At 37.4% G+C, this 24,767-nt stretch overlaps 2 protein-coding genes across 2 annotated transcripts in view; one reads left to right on the top strand and one right to left on the bottom strand.

Moving 5' to 3' along the window:
• LOC118836261 (vomeronasal type-2 receptor 26-like) overlaps positions 1-24,767 on the bottom strand; it is a 38,966-nt gene that overhangs the window by 9,494 nt on the left and 4,705 nt on the right. Inside the window, exons 2-5 of the mRNA XM_036743594.1 lie at positions 17,390-17,681; positions 10,913-11,716; positions 7,092-7,310; positions 5,582-5,584 (exon numbers count right to left, since the gene is read on the bottom strand). Coding sequence (XP_036599489.1) covers positions 5,582-5,584; positions 7,092-7,310; positions 10,913-11,716; positions 17,390-17,677 — 1,314 coding nt within the window. The 5' untranslated portion in view covers positions 17,678-17,681. The remainder of the gene's footprint in view (positions 1-5,581; positions 5,585-7,091; positions 7,311-10,912; positions 11,717-17,389; positions 17,682-24,767) is intronic.
• On the top strand, positions 309-1,734 carry LOC118839624 (non-specific lipid-transfer protein-like). The gene has a single exon (XM_036747117.1). The coding sequence runs from the start codon at positions 362-364 to the stop codon at positions 794-796; it is 435 nt and encodes a 144-aa protein (XP_036603012.1). The 5' UTR covers positions 309-361; the 3' UTR covers positions 797-1,734.

Here is a 24,767-nt window from a genome sequence, read left to right as displayed (position 1 = left end):
AACTAGTCTTGAAACCAAAAATCATTTCTGGAAGAACTCAAGGAAGACTTTAAAAACCAAATTAGAGAGGTAAAAGAAAAAATGGAAAAAAATCACTGATGAAAACAAATATTTAAAAAGTAAAATCAGGGAAATGGTTAAGGAGAATCAGAATATAAATAGAGAAAATGTCTCATTGAAAAGTAAAATCAGCCAAATGGAAAAGGAGATAGAAAAGCTAAAGGAGGGAAACAATACATTAAAAATTAGAATTTGGCAAGCAGAAGATAACGACTCTATGAGACATCAAGAATCAGTCAAACAGGTCGCGCTGCAGCATAACCTGGGCCTTGGCGGAGCCGCGGTCCTGACACTGTACAGGATGGGCTTCCCCGACTACGCTTCGGTGGCCGGCAGAAGTTATCAGGTTGGAGCTTTTCCTACCAGTTCAGCATTTGATGGATTTAAGGCAAATCTTGTCTTTAAAGAGATTGAGAAGAAGCTTGAAGAGGAAGGAGAACAGTATGTGAAGAAAATTGGTGGCGTTTTTGCCTTCAAGGTGAAAGATGGCCCTGGCGGGAAAGAAGCCACCTGGGTAGTGGATGTGAAAAACGGCAAAGGCTCCGTAGCTGTTAATTCAGATAAGAAGGCTGACTGCACGATCACCATGGCTGACACTGACTTACTGGATTTAATGACTGGCAAGATGAATCCCCAGTCGGCTTTCTTTCAAGGCAAATTGAAAATTACTGGCAATATGGGTCTGGCCATGAAGTTACAGAGCCTCCAGCTGCAGCCTGGCAAAGCAAAACTCTGAACACCTTGGAGTCAACTTCTGCAGAACATTGAGACTTTGTGTACATACGTGGATGTAGTGTGGGCATGTGCACACACACGTGTGCCCACACACATGCATGTATGTCTATGTCCTTACAATCCGAAGCTAGTCAGAAATGGCTTGGCAGTAGTGTGGGCCAGGGGGCATCACTGGTCTTGGCTTTCTTAAGCCCTGTGTTAACAGAGCTCGACAATACTACTGTGGCCTTTCTGAATCACATAAAACTGTGCATTGAAAAGTTAATGGGGTAATTATAGTCTGGGTTAAATTGAGGTACAGGGTACAGCAGCAAAATCCAAGAATTCAGTAAACAAAAGAGCTCATGTGGCTTATAAAATACATTTAAGGATTATTCTGCTGAGATTTCAATTTTAGAGTTTTCCTTGGGAGAACTGGATGAAACAAAACACCACTAGCTGGGCAGTAATTAGTGTTGTGCACTTGAATACCTAATCTATTTTCCTTAATATTTTTTAACATGCTGTAATGGAACTTGAATTTTTAAAAAGAACTCAGTTCTTTGTTTTTGTGTAACTGAAAAAGATCAGGAGCAGGTCATGGAGAGAGACTTCCGTCACCCCTCTTCCAGTCAAACTCTTTAAGAGGAGGGAGGTTTTCTTCTTGAAAATCAGTGTGTTAGATTCTTGAACCGACCATTATTCACAATTAGGTGGGCAGTCAGATTGCTTTGAGAGGCACGGTATTTAATGGATTGGCTTCATTTAGCAAACTTTTCATTTATTCCTTCCTCAAAACTTCACTATTTCATGTATGTTTCATTACTTAACCTGATCTAATTTTTCTGCTACCTGAATGTTAATTATGCAATGTTTCTTTTTAAATTCCTTGTAATTTACTAAGATGGGCTAAAAAATGACTTTGATCAGAGGTTTAATAGAAAAGGAAATTTGCATTTAAAAAAAAAGAATCAGTCAAACAAAATCTAAAGAATGAAAAATAGGAGAAAACATGAAATATCTGATTGGAAAACAACTGACCTGGGAAATAGATCCAGGAGAGACAATCTAAGAATTATTGGCCATAATTAAAAAAAAATCCTGGACAGTATCTTCCAAGAAATCATCAAAGATTACTGTGCTGAGGTCCTGGAACCAGAGGGTAAAATCATCATTAAAAGAATCCACCAATCACCCCCTGAAAGAGATCCCAAATTGAAAACTCCAAGAAATATTATAGACAAATTCCAGAATTACCATGTCAAGGAGAAAATACTGTAAGCAGCCAGAAAGGAACAATTCAAATGTTGTGGAACTACAGTCAGGATCATGCAGGATCTTTCAGCTTCTACATTAAATGACAGGAGAAATTGGAATATGATATTCTGAAAGGCAAAGGAGCTTGTACTACAACCAAGGTTCAACTACCCAGCAAAATTGAGCACAATTTTCCAGGCAAGGAGATGAACATTCAATGAAATAAGGGAATTCCAGTCCTTCTTGAAGAAAAGGCCAGAGCTCAATGGAAAATTTGCTCTTCAAATACAAAACTCAAGAGAGACATAAGAAGATAAAGAAGGGAAAAAACCCTTGTTAAACATCCTTATATTGTTTTACATATGTTTTACATATATATGTATATATATACACACATATATTTCAATCCTGAGAATGGTACAGTTATGACAATTGAAAGGGACATGCATAGACTGTGGGTGTCAGTACAAAATAACTGTTATAATGATAAAAATATAATTAAGAGATATAAAGGGACGATTCTGGGAGAAGAGGTAAGGAGGTAGTAGAAAAGGGTAAGTTACATAACAGGAAGAGGCACAAAAACATACTATAGTAAAGGGAAAGAAGGGAGGGAGAACAGTATTTGAGCTCTACCCTCATCAGATTTGGTTCAAGAAGGGAATAACATACTCTGATAAATATAGAAATCAAAATTGTCCTACAGGCAGTAGGAGGGGAAAGGGGAAAGAAAAGGGAGATGGTGGACAGAAGAGAGGGAAGAAGTGGCAAGGTGAAAAGGTAAGATAAGGGAGGGGGATCAAGAGGGAGGGTAAACTGAGGAAGGTGGCAGTCAAAAGTAAAACTGTTGAGGATTGGAAGGCAGAGGGAGAAATAAAAGCATAAACAGGGGGGTAATAGGATGGAGAAAAAAGACACAGATAGTAATCATAACTGTGAATGTGAATGGGATGAACTCTCCCATAAATGGAAGTGAATAGCAGAATAGATTAAAAGCCATAATCCTACAATATGTTGTTTACAAGAAACACATTTGAAACAAGGGTATACACAAAGGGTAAAGGTAAAAGGCTGGAGTAGAATATATTGTGTTTCAGCTAAAGTAAAAAAGCAGGAGTAGCAATCCTAATCTCAGACAAAGCAAAAGCAAAGATAGATGTAATAAAAGAGATAAGGAAGGACATTATATCCTGCTAAAAGGCACCATAAACAAGAAGCAATATCATTATTTAACCTATATGCACCAAGGGGTATAGCATGAAAATTCTTAGAGGAGAAGTTAAGGGAGCTACAGGAAGAAATAGACAGCAAAACTATAGTAGTGGGGGACCTCAACCTTCCCCTCTCTAAACTTGATAAATATAACTTCAAAATAAACAAAAAAGAAGTTAAGGAAGTGAATAGAATTTTAGAAAAGGCAGATATGATAGACCTCTGGAGAAAACTGAATGGGGATAAAAAGGAATATACTTTTTTCTCAGTGGTACATGGCACATACTCAAAAATTGACCATGTACTAGGGCATAAAAACCTCACAATCCAGTGCAGAAAGGCAGAAATAGTCAAAGCATCCTCTTCAGATCATGATGCAGTAAAATTATTTGTAATAAAGAACCATGGAAAAATGAACTAAAAATTAATTGGAAACTAAATAATCTAATCCTAAAGAATGAGTGAGTCAAAGAACAATTCATCGAAACAATTAACAACTTCATTCAAGAGAATGACAGTAATGAGACAACATACCAAAACTCATGGGATGCAGCAAAAGCAGTTCTTAGGGGACGTTTTATATCTCTAAATGCTTATGTGAATAAAATTGAGAAAAAGGAGACAAATGAATTGGGCATGCAACTGAAAAAGCTAGACAAAGAACAAATTGAAAATCCCCAATTAAATACCAAATTAGAAATACTGAAAATCAAAGGAGAGATTAATAAAATTGAAATCAAGATAACTATTAATTTAATAAATAAAACTAAGAGCTGGGTTTATGAAAACAAAAACAATAAAATTGACAAACCTTTGGTAAATTTGATTTTTTTTTAAAAAAGAAGAAAACCAAATTACCAGCATCAAAAATGAAAAGGGTGAATTCACCTCAAATGAAGAGGAAATTAAAACAATAATTAGGAATTATTTTGCCCAATTGTATGCCCATAAATGTGACAACCTGAAGGAAATGGATGAATATTTACAAAACTATAAATTGTCCAGGTTAACAGAAGAGGAAGTAAAATATCTAAATAACCTCATGTCAGAAAAATAAATTGAGCAAGCCATCAATGAACTCCCTAGGAAAACATCTCCAGGGACAGATATTTTTACATGTGAATTCTATCAAACAATTAAAGAACAATTAATTCCCATATTTTATAGGTTATTTGGGAAAATGAGTGAAGAAGTAGTCCTACCAAATTCTTTTTATGACACAAATATGGTACTAATACCTAAGCAGGAAGAGTCAAAATAGAAAAAGAAAATTATAGACCAATTTCCCTAATGAATATTGATGCAAAAATTTTAAATAAAATATTAGCAAAAAGATTGTAGCAACTTATCATGAGAATAATACACTGCGACCATGTAGGATTTATTCCAGGAATACAAGGCTGGCTCAATATTAGGAAAACTATCAGCATAATTGATCATATCAACAGCAAAACTAGAAGAAATATGATCATCTCAATAGATGCAAAAAAGCCTTTGACAAAGTACAACACCCATTCCTATTAAAAACACTAGAAAGCATAGAAATAAATGAAGCCTTCCTTAAAAGTATAAATAGCATCTACCTAAAACCATCAATAAACATTATTTGTAATGGGGATAAGCTAGATGCATTCCCAATAAGATCAGGGGCGAAACAAGGATGTCTATTATCACCCCTATTATTAAATTTGGTACTAGAAATATTAGCTGTAGCAATAAGAGAAGAAAAAGAAATTGAAGGAATTAGAGTAGGAAAAGAAGAAACTACATTAACACTTTTTGCAGATGATATGATGATTTACTTAGAGAATCCTAGAGAATCAAGTAAAAAACTACTTGAAATAATAAACAACTTTAGCAAAGTTGCAGGATATAAAATAAATGCACATAAATCCCTATACATTACTAACAAAGCCCAAGAGCAAGAGCTAGAAAGAGAAACTCCATTTAAAGTTACTGTAGACACTATAAAATATTTGGGTATCTACCTGCCAAGACAAATCCAGGGCCTGTATGGACATAATTATGAAACACTTCTCATACAAATAAAGTCAGATATAAATAAATGGAAAACATCAGTTGCTCGTGGTCAGACTGAGCTAATATAGTAAAAATGACAATTTCACCTAAATTAGTTTACTTATTTAGCACCATACCAATTGAAGTACCAAAAATTTATTTTACAGAGCTGGATAAAATAATAACAAAATTCATCTGGAAGAACAAGAGGTCCAGAATATATAGGGAATTAATGTAAAGAAATGCTAGGGAAGGTGGCCTAACCATACCAGATATTAAACTGTATTATAAAGCAGCAGTCATCAAAACTACTTAGTACTGGCTCAGAAACAGAGTGGTGGATCAGTGGAATAGGTTAGGTATACAAGATGTAGTAGTCAACAACTATAGCAATCCCCTCTTTGAGGAACCCAAAGAGGCCAGCTTCTGGGCTAAGAATTCACTATTTCACAAAAACTGCTAGGAAAATTGGAAAATGGTAGGGCAGAAGCTGAGCGTAGACCAAATACCGTATACCAAAATAAAGTCAAAATGGGTTCATGATTTAGGAATAAAGGCTGATACTAGAAGCAATTTGGGAGAGCAAGGAATAGTTTACCTATCAGAGTTATGGGAAAGGAAAGACTTTATGACACAACAAGAGATAGAGAGCATTACAAAATGAAAATGGATAATTTTGAATATGTTAAATTGAAAAGTTTTGTATAAACAAAGCCAATGCAACAAAGATTAGGAGGAAAGCAGAAAATTGGGAGGAAATCTTTACAACCAGTGTCTCTGATAAAGGAAGAAATTAAAGATATCTATAGGCATATGAAAAAATGCTCAAAATCACTATTGATTAGAGAAATGCAGATCAAAACAACTTTTAGGTACCACATCTCTCCTGTCAGATTGACAGGACATGACAAAATAGAAAAATGGTAAATGTTGGAGAGGATGTGGGAAAACTGGAACACTGTTACATTGCTGGTAGAGTTGTAAACTTATTCACCCATTCTGGAGAGCAATTTGGAACTATGCCCAAAGGGCTATAAAAATGTGCATAGCCTTTGACCCAGCAATACCACTTTTAGGGCTGTATTCCAAAGAGATCAAACAAATGGAAAAGGGATCCAAATGCACAAAAATATTTATAGAAGCTCTTTTTATGGTAGAAAATAATTGGAATCCAAGGGGATGCCCATCGATTGGGGAATGGCTAAACAAGTTGTAGTGTATTAATGTAATGGAATACTATTGTGCTATAAGAAATGGGGAAGATAGGGACTTCTTAATAACCTGGAAAAACCTACATGATATAATGCTAAGTTAGTGGAGCAGAACCAGGAGAATATTGTACACAACCACAGATATATTGATTCTGTGATGACTAATCTTGATAGACTTCACTCTTCTCAGCTATACAAGGTTCATAGACAACACCAAAGGACTCATGATGGAGAGAGCTATCTACATTCGGAGAAAGAACTATGGAGTGAGAATAAAGACTGAAGAAAACTATTTGCTCTCCTTTTATCTCTTTCTTTTCTCTTTATTTCATTTGTTTCTTCTTTCTCATGATTCATTCCATTGGTCATATTTTTTTTCTTCACAACTTGACTATTGTGTAAGTAAGTTTAATGTGAAGTTATATGTAGAAGATATATCAGATTCCATGCTGTCTTGGGGAGGAGGGGGAGAAGGAAATCTGGAACTGAGTGTTGTAAACTAAAAATAAAAAATCTTAATTAAAAAAAGAGATAGTCTTTTCATTAATGTGGCTTGTAGAAGAGCTCAAATGGGTAAAAATAATTCTTGTCATTATTTTTTACATAATTTTTACAGACCTGTGAAATACCCCATGAGATTGAATTCTCAGAAATGGTGAAATTTTGATCCAGCAGACTCTTGGGAATAAACTGTCCAACTTTTACAAAAAGTTCATTTTGCTTGAAGGTCAAGTAATTCATGATATCGTATTTAGCCACAGGATTTCTTTGTGCATCCAAGACCACCTGTTCCCCAGCACTGTTATTAAACTGGATGTTCCTCAGAAAGGAGTGGAGCTAAGTGGAAAGAGAAATCTCAGTCACTCCCTATTCCCTGAGAGTGGTGTGAACTCAACAGCAAGCTCTGAGAGTAGTGAAGGAAATTAATTAACATAACCTTTCTTCTTCATTAGATACATTGTTTCTTTTGCATGAAAAAGGTGAGACATCTTTGTATAATGTTCTGTGCTAGACTGTCAAGTTGCTGGAACCTCAGGTTTTGAGATGTGCATTATTCTTCAAGGGGAAGGTTTGGGTTTTATAATCTGCTTTCTGAGAAGCTTACCTCTGGTAGGAAAATTCAAAGTTCCACAGAGTTTTGTAGGTGTTGTCATCTTGTTAGCATTCCAAACTCTGCTTTGCATGTGGCACATTAAGCATGAACAAGAAGGCATCAGTGAATTGTACCACCTTTGATCACAATTATCTGGTTCATCATTGTAAAGGGGCAAAAGGATACCTTAGAAGGAAAGTTTTTATATTCACTTTTCAAATTTACAGAAATGGATAGTGAGGACAATATGCACTACTGAATTTTTTGTTGTTGTTTCAGTTGTGTTCAATTCTTCAGAACCCTATTTGGGGTTTTGTTGGCAAGGAATTATTTGTCATTTCCTTCTCCAGCTCATTTTAGAGATGAGAAAACTGAGGTGAACAGGATTAAGTGACTTGCCCAGGGTCACATTGAAAGTGGCTAAGCTGTGATTTGAGCTTACATTTTCCTGATTCCAGGCTGGGTGCTCTATCAACTACATCACCTGTTGTTGTTGTTCAGCCATTTCAGTGGTTTCTGACATTTTCTGACAGCTAATAAGCATCAGAGGTAGTATTTGAACTCAGGAAGATGTCTTCTTGACTCTAGTACCTGTAGTCTATCTACTGTGCCAACTAGCTGCCCTTAATGCAATTATTATTTACCACTAAAATGATGGCATGAAGTTTTACAAAGCAATATATGATGGGATATCCATTAAACAAAAACAGATTCTGGTAAACAGGAAAAAGAAATCATAAGGGACTTATTAAAGTTAAACTATTTACATTCACACATGGAAAGAAGATATTTGTAACTCATGAGACCTTCCTCAGTATTAGGGTAGTTGAGGGGAATATATATGTATATATAGACAGAGGGCACAGGGTGAATTAAATATAAAGGGATGATAACTAAAAAATAAAATTAAGGCGTGAGAGAGGAATATATTGGGAGAAGAAGAAAGGAAGAGATAGAATAGCATAAGTTATCTCACATAAAAGAGGCAAGAAAGAGCTGTTACAATGGAGAGGAACAGGGGGGAGGTGAAAGGGAATGAGTCAACCTTACTCTCATCAGATTTGACTTAAGGAGGGAATAACATACATACTCAATTGGGTATCTTACCCTACAGTAAAGCAGGGGGGAAGGGGATAGGAGAGGAAGATGATGAAAGGGAGGGTAGATTTGGGGAGGGAGTAGTCAGAAGCAAACGCTTTTGAAAAGGGACAGGGTCAAAGGAAAAAAAATAGAATAAATGGGGGGAAGGATAGGATGGAGGGAAAGATAGTTTTTTCACAATGTGACTATTATGGAAATGTTTTGCAAAACTTCACATGTATAACCTATATTGAATTGCTTGCCTTCTCAATGAATGTGGGTGGGGAGGGAAGAAGGGAGAGAATCTGGAACTCAGAGTTTTAAAAACAAATGTTAAAACTTATTTTTGCATGCAACTGTGAAATAAGATATGCAGGCAATGGGGTATAGAAATCCATCTTGCCCTACAAGAAAGTAAGGGGGAAGGGGATAAGAGTGGGTGGTGATAGAAAGGAGGGCAGATGAGGGGAAGGGGCAATCAGAATGCATGCCATATTGGGGTGGGAGATAGAGTAGAGATGGGGAGAAAATTTGGAACTCAAAATCTTGTAGAAATGAATGTTGGAAATTAAAAATAAATAATTTTTTTAAAAAATAAAATTCAAAAATAAAACAGATTCTGCATGTGATTGTCATATTTTTTGAGAAAGATGGTTACTGTTTAATTGTGAAACTTCGTTGCATGTTCTAACCAGGCAGCAGTGAGATTTTCTGATCTGCTAGGTGGAGACACTTTTTGAAGTTTATAGCCCAAGGAATGGAGTGTCAGACTAAGAAAGTGGAGCTAGCACCTTTTGGAGGGGATCTTGAGTGAAGAGTAAGGGCTTGGGTTGGATGTATGGAGAAACCTAACAATTTGCTTGTGAATTCTTAATAAACGAGTTGACATTTACCCAGAGGACCCTCCAGCGCATTAGGATTTATAAAATTAAAGAAGAAAATTCAGCTCTTAAGCAAGAAAAGATGATAAAGTATCTTGCATTTATTAGTCACTGTATTACAATTATGGCCAAATAGGCACATCAGCTGCTTCATGCTTACCCAACAAACACTGTATAGGTAAGAAGTAGAATGAGCTTCTTGAGGGTAGGGGCTGGTTCGTTAAGGTCTTTGTATCCCTAGAACTGAACTTTGAAGACTTATTCCATTTCTGGTGAAAGAAACTGGCTACTTAAGTGGGATGTCCACATTTCAGAGGTAAGACCAAGCGTTCTTAGTACTTAGTTGATGCAGAAATTTGGGAAGTGATGAGCATTCAGAACAAAATGAAAAAAAAGTCTATCAAATTTGCATTGGCTGATGTACAAAGATATCACAAACAGGCTGCTGTGCCAATATCATTGTGTGGTTTTCTCCACATACTCTTCATTCCAGACAAATAAAACGGTTCACTTTTTTCTGTATTCAATATCCCATTTTCTAGCTCTCCATTTTTACAAGCTAACCCTCATGGCCACAATATGTTGTCTTCTCATCTCTACCTCTTAAAATGCTTCTCTTCGTTCACAGTCTATCTCAGGTTCTACCTTCATGGAGACTACTGTGACTCACTCATTCAGCAAGTGTGTGAGTGATGAGAGATGATATTAATATGAAGACAAACATGAAATGGTTCTTAACTTCAAGAAGCATGATTCAAATTCACCAGAAGCAGCTGGTGGCTACACTGGGTCCCTGTCACCTCCAGGATCAAGTATAAAGTGCTATGTTTGGCATTTAATGCTCCTCATAATCCAATCTCTTCCTACTTATGGAGCTTTCTCACACCTTAATTTGCTCCACACAGTCTATGATCCAGCTACACTGGCCCCCTGGCTGATCCTCAGGTATGACACCTTATCTCACATCTCCATCCATTAGCACTGGCTGTCTCCCACATCAGGAATGCTCTGCCACCTCACTCCTGTTTTCTTTCCTGGTTTCCTTCAAGGCTGAAATGCCATCTGCTGCTGGAGGCCCATCCCTCCACCCCCATTGCTCTATCCCTTTCAGATTACCTTCATTTATTCTCCCTCTCTCCTTTTATCTCTTTCTTCCCCTCTCCACACATATATTCACATGTAAATATCTGTGTATATATATATATATATATATATATATATATATATATATTCAAATATTTATGTATATACAGATATTTACATATAATTGTAGATATATTCTGTATACCAAGTTATTCATATGTCATATTTATATGCCAAATACATAGCAAATGCTTAGATATTCTGATAGACTGACTGACTGAATGATTTAGAGGGAATGTTACCTGCCAAGGTTGAAGTGTGAAATTTTCTCCACATCCCTCAAATCCCATTTCTATTCTCATCAGGAACATTTCATGGAGGGCCCATGCCACAGCATACACAGAATTGTAGGTAGAGTAACTCAAGGCAGACATAGACATGTCAAAATGTGCTAGAGGCAGATCTTCCAGTGAAGCATTGGGTGAACATTCCCTTTCCTCCAGTTTTGCAGACTCATCTGGGCAACTGAAAGTTGAATGCCAAAAGGTCTTCAGCAAAATGTCCTCTGGATATTTAACAGGGTTAACACTCTTGAGAAAACGAGAAAAACCAGGAGCTTCACTAATCTGGTGTTTAAATACTAGAGCACCATGAAAAAGACAACTTTCATAATGATGGGCTCTCAAAGTAATATCCAAGTCAGATGTGATGATCCACAATTTCAAAGGTGATAAAATAGGGGGCTGAGAATATCTCAGGATCATGAGTGAATCTGCATCCCCGTGAATGATGATTACTTTGGCTGATGATGCCAGGATCCTGGGCATGAATGGTACATGAGATTCATCTTGACGTCTCTCACTGACAGGAATCTTTTCTATAAAGGCCACACAGATATTTCTCCTGGACATCTCTTCTGCAGTGTTCCAAAGGAATTTTTCTCCTCTCATGTCATTTGTGGAAATCAGCCCCACCCAGGTCCATCCAAAATGGAACAGTAGCTGAACTATGCCCACAGAGAGAAAGGAGTCCCTAGGAGCCATCTGGTAAAGGGAAGGAAATTGGACCTTGTCATTCAGGAGAGGATCAAATGGACCATAGGTGATCTGAATGGAAAAAGAGTATGTGTCATTTTAAATTCCATGAAAGCAGTGCTGGTGAAAGTCTAGCAGTAAAGTATATCACAAAGTCCACATATCTTCATTAGGAGAAAATTCTATGGGCTCATGAACAGTTCAGAAATTCTAATCACCCTGATATTTATTCCTTTCTGAGATCCCTTAGAAGACAAGTATTAAAGAGATACTTTTATGGTACTGTGTAAACCAGCCAGTACCCCTCCTAGTCCTCACCTTCTTAACTTTGTAATTTATATTCTTCTTTATATGGAATCTTACTGACTTACTCAGTGAAACTATCATTTTACTGTGCTTTTTTCAAGAAAATGATGAATGGTGACCAAAAAGCTGAAAATGAGATTCAAATGGGAATGTATAAATAATTTTAGTATTTGAACTTAAAAGCAGAAAATCATTCAACAAGAACAATATTTTTTTGATTTAGTCACTTTTTAAAATGAAAATTAGCTATTTTTACATTGAAGGGGACTTGTGACTGATCCAAGGTCTGTGTGTGTTTGAGAGAGATATAGAGAGAGAGAGAGAGAGAGAGAGAGAGAGAGAGAGAGAGAGAGAGAGAGAGAAAGTTAAAGCCAAGTTCCTCACTCCTGAAACATAAAACAACAGCTAGAAATACCCATGAAAAGCTACCATTAACAACGCAAATCAGGTTTCTAAAAATGGAAGGAAAAGGTAGAAAAATAAAGTACATAACAGTTATGTCAATATATGCTTAGGGATTAAAAAAATACGCGTTAAAACATAAAGTGATGCTAAGAAGATCATACTTAGGTTCCACTCTCAGAGTAATTATCCCTTTTTTATTACTCTTCCTTTTTTCCCCAAACCCCATATTCATCAGGTGGTCACATCTATTCAACTCTATCTCCACATCTGTCCCATAATTGTAAAGTAATATGTGAGTCTGCTCTGTGACCTCCTATCCCTTGACCCCTCAACTCTTCCCCAGGCCATTTTCCCTACACTAGCCACTCTCTCTTTTCCTTGTCTCAACCCCAGTGAACCAATTAAACTCTGCACTCTCCTCCTCTCTTGAATCCCTAGCCTTCTTGTCTTTTCACCAGTTGCACCCTACCAAGCCTCAGCCTTGGATCATTCCCACTTTTACCTCATTCACTCCTACACACATACTAGGGAACGAAGGTGGAGAAAACCACAGTCATTCTGACTGGATCCATTATAAATTTATGTTACACTATCCCACTTTCCGCAGCAAGTCTTCAAACCTTTTCATTAGTCTGCCAAACTCCTATGGCTCCCCCTCCCCCACCCTCTCACTTGAGAATATTTTATAGAAAAAAAAATTGAGGCCGTTCGCCATAAGCTTCATCTTCTTTCCTCTTCCTCATCTCCTATAACTACTTTCTCCTTCACACCTGTTGCATGTAACGAAGTTGCCTCACTGCTTACCAAGGGTAACTGCTCTGCCTGCTCAAGGAAACCTATTGCATCTCATCTCCTCCAACAAAATGAGCTTTCTTTTCTTCTCTGACTGTGCTACTCCTCTTAATGATCTCATCAGTTCCCATGGATTTAATTACCATCTCTGTGCTGACGAACTCTCAAATCTACCTACCCTACCCTAACCTCTCTGCTGACCTCCAGTCTTTCATCTCCAACTTCCTTTCAGATATCTCAAACTGGATGTCTAATGGACATCCTAAATTCAACATGTCCAAAACAGAATTCATTATCTTTACCCTCCTGACCCATATCCCTCCTACGTTTCCTATTACTGTGGAGGCCAGTATCATACTCCCAGTACCCCTAGCTGAAAATCTGTGTGTCGCTGTCAATTCCTCATTAACTCTGATCCCTCATATCCAAGTTGTTGCCAAGGCCTGTTGATTCCATTTTTGCAACACCTTTTGAATAGGTCTCCTTCTGTCCTTTGATTCTGCCACTACCCTGGTACAGGCACATTTCACCTCATGCTTGGGTGATTCCAATAGCTGCTGGTAGATCTGCCCTCCTCAAGTCTCTCCCCACTCTAATCCATTCTCTCTTCAGCCACCAAAATGATTTTCCTAAAGTGCATGTCTGATTCATAGTAAAATCCAGTGGCTCCCTCTCACCTCCAGGGTCAAATACAAGATCTTCTGGCATTCAAAGTCCTTTATGTCCTAGCATCCATCTGCCTTTTCAGTCTTCTTGTAAACTTACTCCCTAACATGTGCTCTTTGATCCTATGACACTGGCCTCTTGCTAGTCCATGAACAAGATATTCTATCTCTTGACTTTATTTTTTCTGACTGCCTCCTATATCTGGAGTGCTTTCCCTACTCATCTTTGCCTACTGACTTCCCTGACCTCCTTTAAGTCTTAAACAAAATTTCTTGTCCTACTTAATTTATTTAATCACTTCCTATTTATCCTGTATGTACAACTAGGTAGCATATAGGATAGAGTGCTGGGCTAAGAGTCAGGAAGACTCATTTTTGTGAGTCAGATTCCGGTTTCAGACACTCACTAGCTATGCAGCCCTGGGCAAGTTATTAACGCTGTTTGCTTTAGTTCCTCATCTGCAAAATGAATGAGAGATGGAAATGACAAACCACTCCAGTCTCTTTGTCAAAAAATATCAAATGAAGTTACAAAGAGTCAACTACTTATTGTACATTTGAAAAAGGACATCCTGAAGACACTCTAGACTTAACAGCTTCGAAATTGAAACTCTGCCTTTGTTTATTCAGAATAGAGAGCCTCAGACAATGACTAGAACATAGCAAACTCTTAATAAATGCTTGTTCAATGAGTAACTGACTGGCTGAGTTTGTTACCTTTCCCCTATACCCTGACTTCTTCAGATATTTCCTATTTCTGTTGAAGGCATTACCAGTCTTCTAGGCTCTGAGGTTCATGACTTCAGTATTACCCTCAATTCCGCACTCTCTCCCACCCCACCTACCCAATCAGTTGTCAAATATACGTTAATAATGTCACATGTGCATTTGACTCCTCTCCATTCACACTGCTGCTTTCTTGGCTCAGGGTTTTATCACTTTTCCCCTTGAATATTGCAACGGTATCCTAATTCATCCCCCTGCCTCTCAAAGGTCACACTACTCCAATCTATTCTGTCCAAAGCTGCCAAAGTAATTTTCCTCAAGTGCAAATTTGACCATGGTATTTCTCTACTCAAACTGGAGTGGCTTACTGCAGATTCTAGCAGGAAACCCTTTTATTTTACTTTTAAAATGATTCAGAATGACCCAAACTTATTTTCCCAGCCTCAGTGGACATTACTTCCTCCCATGCATTCTGCAATTCATCCATGAGGAAGTTGATTCATTGAAGACCCCCTACTCTATTCCATTCAGCATCAATCAATTTGACATCATTATAAGTTCTGTCCCCAGAGCTGTGAGCTGCACATGATAAGATCATTTGTATAATCATGGAAAGCTGGCTGGAGGCCCTCAACCCTTGCTTTTCCTTGTCATGGTAACCAAGCCTAGTGTGGCAGAAGTGATTGAACTACATATAAAGTCCTTCTAAATTATTTTTCTACATCCTGACAATTCTCTCTTGTCCGACATGAGGAGATGTCCATCTTATGACCACCATATGACTACCTAGTCAGTGAAGAGATTCCTTCTTTGGCCCAACTCATGACCCAGCTGATATATTGCTTTGCTTATTTTGGCCTATATGTCGTATGTCCACCAATGAAGTTATGCTGTATCTGGTATATCTGTTCTTGAATGTTCACATGCCTAACCCTATAAAAACAGGACCCTGGAAGGAGTGGGCATCTCAGATCATGAGGGAAATTTGAGTTCCACTTTATTAGAGGGGATTATGGCATCTTTAATAAAGTGCCATTGCCTCAAAGCTTTGCCTCAGTTTCTCTTATTGTAGGTTGGATAATTTTTATCCCCACAGCCAAACTGCTCTCTCTCTCTGATCCTCACACATGTCCATGCTTTTGCATCATCAGTCCCACATGCCTGCAAAGCACTCTCTCCTTTCCCCTTCTTTACTTTGAAAACAGAGATCAAGTACTATTTTCCAAAGGAAACCTTTCCCAATATCCTCATCTACTAGAAATCTCTCTCTTAAACTAACTCATATTTACTACATCATATATATTTGTATTTATTCACTTTGTAATTATGTTTAATTTTTACATATTCTTGTCTGATTAGAATGCAATCTCTTTTTCAGCAAGCATTGTTTCATTCTTCGTATTTGTATAACTGGCACTTAACGTAATAGTCTGGTACATAATGAGGACTTAATAAATACTTGTTGACTGATTAGTTATCAAGATATATTCCAGGTGTATAATTACAAGATATTTAAAGGAAGAAAGAATGACAAAAAATGAAAGGATATTCATTTCCCAGAGTCGAGCCATGCCAATATTATAAAAATGATGATACTACTTAGTTTATATATTTAGTACTATACCAATTCAGTTTCCAAGGGTGCACTACAAAGACCAAGATAATATAATAATAACATCCATTTGGAGGAATACAAGGTTTAAATCTAGAATATTGTGGGGAGGGATGAATTAACAGAGAAATAGCACATCCAGAACTCAAGTAACATTATTATAAAGTAATATTCATTAAAATTATTTGGTATAGTTTGACATGGAGAAAACAAGGTCCTTAGAATATACAAGACAAGGAAAAAATCAAAAGCAAATTCAATATTACGATGTACAGTAGAAATAGTAACAGAAATTGCTTGGGGCAAAACTCCCTATTTGAGAAAAACAGAAGGAAAAGAAAGGAGTTCAGTAGAAATTAACTTCTGACCAACATCTTCCATCATACGAGTTAGCTAGGCCGCACAGTGGATGGAGAATTTACCCTTGAGGAAGGGGGACCTGACTTCACATTTGGCTTCAGACTATTAGTTCTATGACTCTGGACAATTCACTTAACCTCCATCAGCTACAGTTTCCTTATGTGTATAATGATGATAATAATATTGCCTGCCTTCCAAGATTATTTTGAGGATAAAATGAAATAATAAATATAAAGGGTATTTTTGAAAACCTAAGAGTGCTATATAAATACTAAGTGGTGTAATATATCAGAATGAATAAAAAATGGACATATGACTTGAGCATTACAGGTCATACCATGAAACAATATAGCATGCAAAGAGATCAGATACCTTTTTAGCGCTATGGCAAGGCTTCAACTGATGGAGTGAAATGCAGATTGCAGCATATTTTTTCCTCTCATTCTATTTCATGCTTTTTTGGAGAATGTGGCTAATGCAGAAACTTGTCTTGTATGACTTCATATTTGTAATGGGATTTGTACTACTTGCCTTCTTGACAAGGCAGATGGGTCAGAGTAGGGAGAGATTTTGGAACTTAAAAATAAAATTGATTATTAAAAAGTAACCTTGTCTAATGTAGGGAGCAATGGGATCAAATTGGTGACACTGAAATCCTAAACCCTGCTCTGCTACAAATGGTCTCTAAGATCTTGGAAAATCAAGTAATATGGCCACATGGAACAAGTACTGAGTTTGGAATCAGATGGAGAACCAGGATTTGAATCCATGCCCTGCCATTTGCGATTTGGATTACTTTAGAAAAGTCAGTTAACTTCTCTGTGTCAGGATCCTAATCTGTCAAAGGAGGAAAAAGATTCTAGATACTACAGGCCACACCTGTGGGAACTTGTAGAGTTCTAGTAGGGACCCCATCTGGACAGATAATGCAGATGTTGCTCCTCCAATGACAGCCACTGACTTGTTGTGAATCCTGCAGCTGTAATTAGGCATAGTTGGACTCTGGCCTGATAGCCACTTCAAGGAACTCTCCAAGGTCCTCTCATCACTGTGGTAGGTGTTATAGAGATGGTATCCTAAAGTAACGTTAGGTAAGAGGTTGGGATTTTGGTTGATTTCTTCCACAGCAAACACCAAGGCCAGGACCTGCTGATAATTTTTGTGCATCAACCTGTGGTGAAAGAATGAGAATGTTAGATAACAAGGTGCAAGTGGTGGGGGTGGAAATTATCTCCAGACAATGGGCTTCAGATGGAGGAACTGCAGTTGCATTACAAAGACTAATCTTCCAGAGAGCATGGTTCAGCCAATTTGGTCAGCACCGAGTGAGACCTGTCTTCTACACATTCATTTCCTTTACATTCCTGACCTGTTGCAAATTCTAGAATGAAAAATCAGTTCTCAAGAATATTATCATTATATTGTCTGCCTGAGTAGTCTATTAATTTATAGGTCCAAAATGTACAGTGTATTGAACACTTTTCAGGCAACTAGGTGATTCACAGTGCTGGTCCTGGAGTCAGAAAGACCTGAGATGAAATCTAGTTTCAAACATTTGCTAGAAGTATAATACTGGGCAAGTGACTTAACCTCTGTTTGCCTTAATCCACTGGAGAAAGAAATGGCAAATGACTGCAGTATCTTTGTCCAGAAGGGGACATGAAGATTAAGACATGACTGAACAATTGAACAACAACAAATCTTGAACAGCTACCACATTCAAGTCTCTGCTATGGTAAAAGACAAAATATAAACAAGGCAAAGCTGAAACTTGGAGTCAGATTTATAAGTCAGATAAATCACACAAGCACAAGGCATGGCACTATGCAACAAGGGACAGATCAGTGACTTAAAACTCAACATAATTTTGGAGAAGAAAGCAACGTCACCCAGTGACAGGAAAAATAAATATGATTTCGTAGAGAATATGAACATTGAGTTCAAGTGAGAAGAATAGGTAATATTTCAGTAAGAATGGCAAAGAAGGAAATAAAGGGGAAGGAATTGAATAAGCAAAGGTATAGAGGTAAGAAATATATGGTAACTTTCCAGAAATTATTCTACTATCATAAGACTATAGATTTACTACTGGAAAAGAACTTAGAAATGCTTTGCTCTGACCCCCATCCTTTATAGCTGTGGAAACTGAAGCCCAAAGGAGAAATAACTTGATATAGGGCACACACAGGTGTTGTGACTGAGTTAGGACTGTCCCACTGATACTATCTGAATATTAATGAAAGTAATCAGTTTGATTAAGCATAGTGCTTGAGTAGGAAGGTAATGAGAGATATGGTTGGAAAGACTGGTTTAAAGAATTAAGGAGGAGAGAGATGGATTGAATTTATTCATCAGGTAATATGAAGCCATCCAGCCTCATTCTCAACCTCTCTGCAGGGTCTGACACTGTTGATCACTCCCTCCTCCTTGATACTCTCTTCTCTCTAGATTTTTGGGTCCCCACACTTTCCTAGTTTTCCTCTGACCTATTGGACCATTCCTTCTCAATCTCATATGCTGGATCTTCATTCACATCACACAGTTGAACCACAGCTGTCACACAGCATTCTGTCCTTGGCCCTCTTATCCTTTTATACCACTTCACTTGATGGTCTCATTGCCTCCCATAGATTTAATTACCATCTATTATAGCTATTGTCATTATCATGTTTATTGCTGTTCAATGTTTTTGTAATGTCAGATTTGATAGCTGGTCTCTATTAAGATAATATTTTGCTCAAGCAAGCAAAGGAAGAGGGAAACTGAAAATTACTTTATTGGATAAAAAGGTAAAGAAAAAAATGACTGAGGATGTTTTTCTTTATAAATCACTACTTCACAGGCAATGTTAGAGACTCAGGATATTGTAGAAGGAGGGAAAAGAAAGGAAGGATAAAGTACTTGGAGCCAATGCCAATTAATTTTAGGTAGACAAGTCAAGGAGAGTTTAAAAGAAGCAAAGATTTGGGAGAGATCTCATAAACTGAAAAAGGATTGGGGGCAGAACCAAGATGGCACTGAGAAAGGAGGGAACTACTGGAGCTCTCACAAATTCTGTCAGATACATCTAAAAAAGTGAATTTTTGAGCAGGTTTGAGAGAGTTAGGAGCAACTAGTAGACTGAGTGGGACAGGAGAACTGGGCCTGTGGAATGGCACCAGACCACACCAAGTGGGAACATCAGAGGAACCCTGTCATTGTGCCAGTCTGGGAGAGCACTGGGTGCATGAAACATGGGAGCAGGAGCAGGCCAAGAGAGGAAGTACTGGCTATGGTGGCGATCAACCCTCAGGCCTCTCAGCCCAGGACAGGAGTCTGTCAGAACTATGGGAGACACCAGCACAGAGCCTGAGGCCTTGGGAACAGCTACCCCTGAGGCTTCCAGTCTACAGTCTAAAGGTTTGAAACTCACCTTCCTGAATATCTGGGAGCCAGGATGACAAGATAAAATGGCTCTCACCCCTCCCTTCCTCACCCAGATAATGCTCCTTAAGGAGTAACTCTGAAATAGAGGAGTCAGAAGTGGGGCTTCAGTAGCCTTTTAGTGATAGAAGTTAGGGAGAGGGGCATTCTTGTGGTGGCAGAAGGAGACTAGTGCAGAGAGGTGTCCCTGCATGTTCCATCTCAGCAAAACAGTGGGAGGTCCAGAGCCCCATGGGGGTGGAGCTACCAAACACCAACGCCAGCACCCCAGACATGCCTTTGAAGAGCCAGGGGAAGTGGCAGACACCAGCACAGAGAACAGCTGTACCCATGCTGTAGAGCAGCCCCCAGGGAAGAGTAGACTTCCAGAAGCCAGACCACCCCTGGCCCACACCTCATCAAAACAAAGGCCACAGCACACAAAGCCAGTGAGCCCCAGAAGCAGAGATCCACTTTATAAGCCAGTGAGGGGGGAACAAACACCATGAAAATACAGACTAGAAAACCAAAGACTATTGATTCCTATTATGGAGACAGGGAAGATCAAAACACCAACTCACAGGAGGACAGCATTGATACTATACCCACATCTGAAACCTCAAAAGGGATTATGAACCAGTCTCCAGTCCAAAAAGCATTAGTGGAAGAAGTCAAGGAGGACTTTCAAAACCAAATTAAGGAGTAAACAAAAAAAATGTAAAAGTGGGAAAAAATCATTGATGAGAACAAATCTTTAAAAAATAAAATTAGCAAAATGGTTAAGGAGGTTCAGAATATAAACAGAGAAAATGTCTCACTGAAAATTAAAATTAACCAAATAGAAAAGGAGGTAGAGAAGCTAAATGAAGAAAACAATACATTAAAAATTAAAATTGGGCAAGTAGAAGCTAATGACTCTATGAGGCATCAAGAATAGGTCAAACAAAATCTAAAGAATGAAAAAATAGAAGAAAATGTGAAATATCTGATTGGAAAAACAACTGACCCGGAAAATAGATCCAGGATAGATAACCTAAGAATTATTGTTCTACCTGAAAGTCATGATGAAAAAAAGAGCCTTGATGGTAGCTTCCAAGAAATCATCAAAGATAACTAGCCTAAGTCCCTGGAAACGGAAGATAAAATAGTCATCGAAATAATCCACCCATCACCTGCTGAAAGAGATCCCAAATTGAGAACTCCAAGGAATATTGTAGCTAAATTCCAGAATTATCAGGTCAAGGAGAAAATACTGCAAACAGCCAGAAAGAAACAATTCAAATATCATAGAACTACAGTCAGGATCATGCAGGACCTTGCAACTTCTACAATAAAAGAAAGGAGGAATTGGAAAATGATCCAAAAGGTAAAGGAGTTTGGACTACAACCAAGGATGACCTATGCAACAAAACTGAGCAAAATTTTTCTGGTAAGGAGATGGACATTCAACGAAATAAGGGAATTCCAGACCTTCCTGGTGAAAAGGCCAGAGCTCAATGGAAAATTTGATCTTCAAATACAAAACTCATGAGAGACATAAAAATATAAACAGGAGGAAAAAACTATATTACTCAAGAAGGGAAAATTGTTTACATCATAATATAGGATTACATTGATTTATGTATGTTATATATATGTCAATCTTGAGAATGGTACAGTTATTTCAACAATTGAAAGGAATATACATAGACTAAGGGTGTCAGTATAATGTAACTGATGTGATGATTAAAAAAACATAATTAAAGGGCACAAATGGATTGTTCCGGGAGAAGAGGCAAGGAGGAGGTTGAAAAGGGTAAATTGTGCCACTTGAAGAAGCACAAAAACAGAGGGAAAGAAGGGAGGGATAAAAGTTGTGTTTGAGCTTTACTCTTATTGGATTTGGTTCAAGGAGGGAATAACATACTTTGATAGGTTTGAAATCAAATTTGTCCTACAGGCAGTAGGAGAGGAAAGGAGAAAGAAAAGAAGGGTAGATAGAAGGGAGGGAAGAAGCAGAAAGGGGAAAAGGGTAAGATAAGGGAGGGGTATGATTAGGCAGGGAAAATTGAGGAAGACAGTGGTCAAAAGCAAAACTCTTTTGGGGAATAGAAGGGAGAGGGGAGAAATAAAGGCATAAATGGGGGAAATAGAATGGAGAAAAAGACACAGATAGCAATCATAACTGTGAATGTGAATGGGATGAAATCTTCCATAAAATAGAGGTGGATAGCAGAACGGATTAAAAACCATAATTCTACAATATGTTGTTTACAAGAAACACATATGAAACAGGGGGATACATACAGGGTAAAGGTAAAAGGCTGGAGTAGAATATATTATGCTTCAGATAAAGTAAAAAAAAATCAGGGGTAGAAATCCTAATCTCAGGCAAAGCAAAAACAAAGATAGATCTAATTAAAGGAGATAAGGAAGGACACTATATCCTGTAAAAAGGCACCATCGATAATGAAGCAATATCATTACTTAACATATATTCACCAAGTGACATAGCACACAAATTCTTAGAGGAGAAGTTAAGGGAATTACAGGAAGAAATATATAGCAAAATTATACTAGTGGGGGATCTCAACCTTTTCCTCTCTAAACTTGATAAATCTAACCTCAAAATAAACAATAAAGAAGTTAAGGAGGTGAATAGAATTTTAGAAAAAGGTAGATATTATAGACCTCGGGAGAAAACTGAATGGGGAGAAAAAGGAATATACCTTTTTCTAAGTGGCACATGGCACATACTCAAAAATTGACCACATACTAGAGTATAAATATCTCACAATTCAGAGCAGAAAGCCAGAAATAGTCAATGCATCCTTTTCAGATCATGATGCAATTAAACTTATTTGTAATAAAGAACCATGGAAAGATAAACTAAAAATTAATTGGAAACTAAATAATCTGATGCTAAAGAATGAGTGGGTCTGTTGCAACAATTCAGTTAGCAACTGCTGTGGGGGTGAAAGACCAACACAAGCCCAAAACCAAGAATGCTGCCAGCACAGGTTCTTTTGATCTCCTTTACTAAGGAAAACAACGTTAAGGAGTTAACAATCTTACTTTAATCCAACATATACATATATACTCAATTCAGGAGGAAAAGCCAGAAACTTGAACTCTGAACTTCAGAGCAAATATAAATATGAACATACATTAGAAACAGACCAAATCACAATTCATAGTTACCAAAAAGCGTCAACATCTGGGTTCATGAACCTGGTAGCTTGACAACGGCTGGCCCAGAGTCACGCACCACTTCTCCTGTGGCTCAGAGACCCAAGGGAGAGTGCTGACCTCAGGGTTTATATATCTTGTTCAGGGTCTAAGGTGAGTCACACATGCGACTCACCCACATGACCTAAAAGCTTCACAAAAATGTGACTTAAACCCATGCGGTCTAAAAGCTTCTGATGTCACAAACATGTCACTCAAACCCATGTAAACTAGGCTTTCCCTTTAGGCAAGGAGGTCATCAAGGACTCTTAATGGAATCAAGGAAAGGAAGGCCAAATTCTTCAAGGGCACTTGACTGAATAAGTGTTAAAAGCCCATCTTAATTACCAATACAGGGGCAAAGAACAAATCAAAGAAACAATTAATAACTTCATTCAAGAGAATGACAAAACTGAAACAACATACTAAAACTTATGGGATGCAGCCAAAGCAGTTCTTAGGTGAAGTTTTATATCTCTAAATTCTTACATGAATAAAATAGAGAAAAAGGAGTTCAATGAATTAAGCATGCAACTGAAAAAGCTAGAGAAAGAACAAACTGAAAATCCTCACTTAAATGCCAAATTAGAAATACTGAAAACCAAAGGAGAGATTAATTGAAATCAAGAAAACTATTGAACTAGTAAACAAAGCTAAGAGCTGGTTGTATGAAAAAACAATAAAATTGATAAACCTTTGGTCAATTTGATTAAAAAAAGAAAGAAAACCAAATTACCAGTATCGAAAATGAACAGGGAGAATTCACCTCCAATGAAGAGGAAATTAAAAGAATAATTAAGAATTATTTTGCCCAATTGTGTGCCCATAAATGTGACAAACTGAGGGAAATGGATGAATATTTACAAAAACATAAATAGAGCAGGTTAATAGAAGAAGTAAAATATCTAAATAACCCCATCTCAGAAAAAGAAATTGAGCAAGCCATCAATGATCTCCCTAGGAAAATATCTCCAGGGCCAGATGGTTTTACATGTGAATTTTATCAAACATTTAAAGAACAATTAACTCCTATACTTTATAGACTATTTGGGAAAATAAGTGAAGAAGGAGTCCTACCAAATTCTTTTTGTGACTCAAATATGGTACTAATACCTAAACCAGGAAGAGTCAAAACAGAGAAAGAAAATTACAGATCAATTTCCTTAATGAATATTGATGCAAAAATTTTAAATAAAAAATTAGCAAAAAGATTGCAGCAACTTATCATGAGAATAATACACTACGACCATATAGAATTTATTCCAGGAATACAAGACTGGCTCAGTATTAGGAAAACTATCAGCATAATTGATCAGATCCACAACAAAACTAGCAGAAGCCATATGATCATCTCAATAGATGCAGAAAAAGCCTTTGACAAAGTACAACACCCATTCCTATTAAAAACACTAGAAAGCACAGGGACAAATGGAGTCTTCCTTAAAATTATAAATAGCATCTACCTAAAACCATCAACAAGCGTTATTTGTAATGGGAATAAGCTAGATACATTCCCAATAAGATCAGGGGTGAAACAAGGATGTCCATTATCACCCCTTCTATTAAATTTGGTACTAGAAACATTAGCTGTAGCAATAAGAGAAGAAAAAGAAATTGAAGCAATTGGAACAGGCAAAGAAGAAAGTAA

Source organism: Trichosurus vulpecula, chromosome 2 (genome assembly GCF_011100635.1).
Source record: "Trichosurus vulpecula isolate mTriVul1 chromosome 2, mTriVul1.pri, whole genome shotgun sequence".
Classification (NCBI taxonomy): domain Eukaryota; kingdom Metazoa; phylum Chordata; class Mammalia; order Diprotodontia; family Phalangeridae; genus Trichosurus; species Trichosurus vulpecula.
The sequence above is the reverse complement of the archived record's forward strand: the minus strand, read 5'-3'. Positions and strand labels throughout refer to the sequence as shown.

What these genes read in the sequence shown, in the direction of transcription:
- LOC118839624 (XM_036747117.1), top strand. Translation starts at nt 362, where the DNA reads ATGGGCTTCCCCGACTACGCTTCGGTGGCCGGCAGAAGTTATCAGGTT.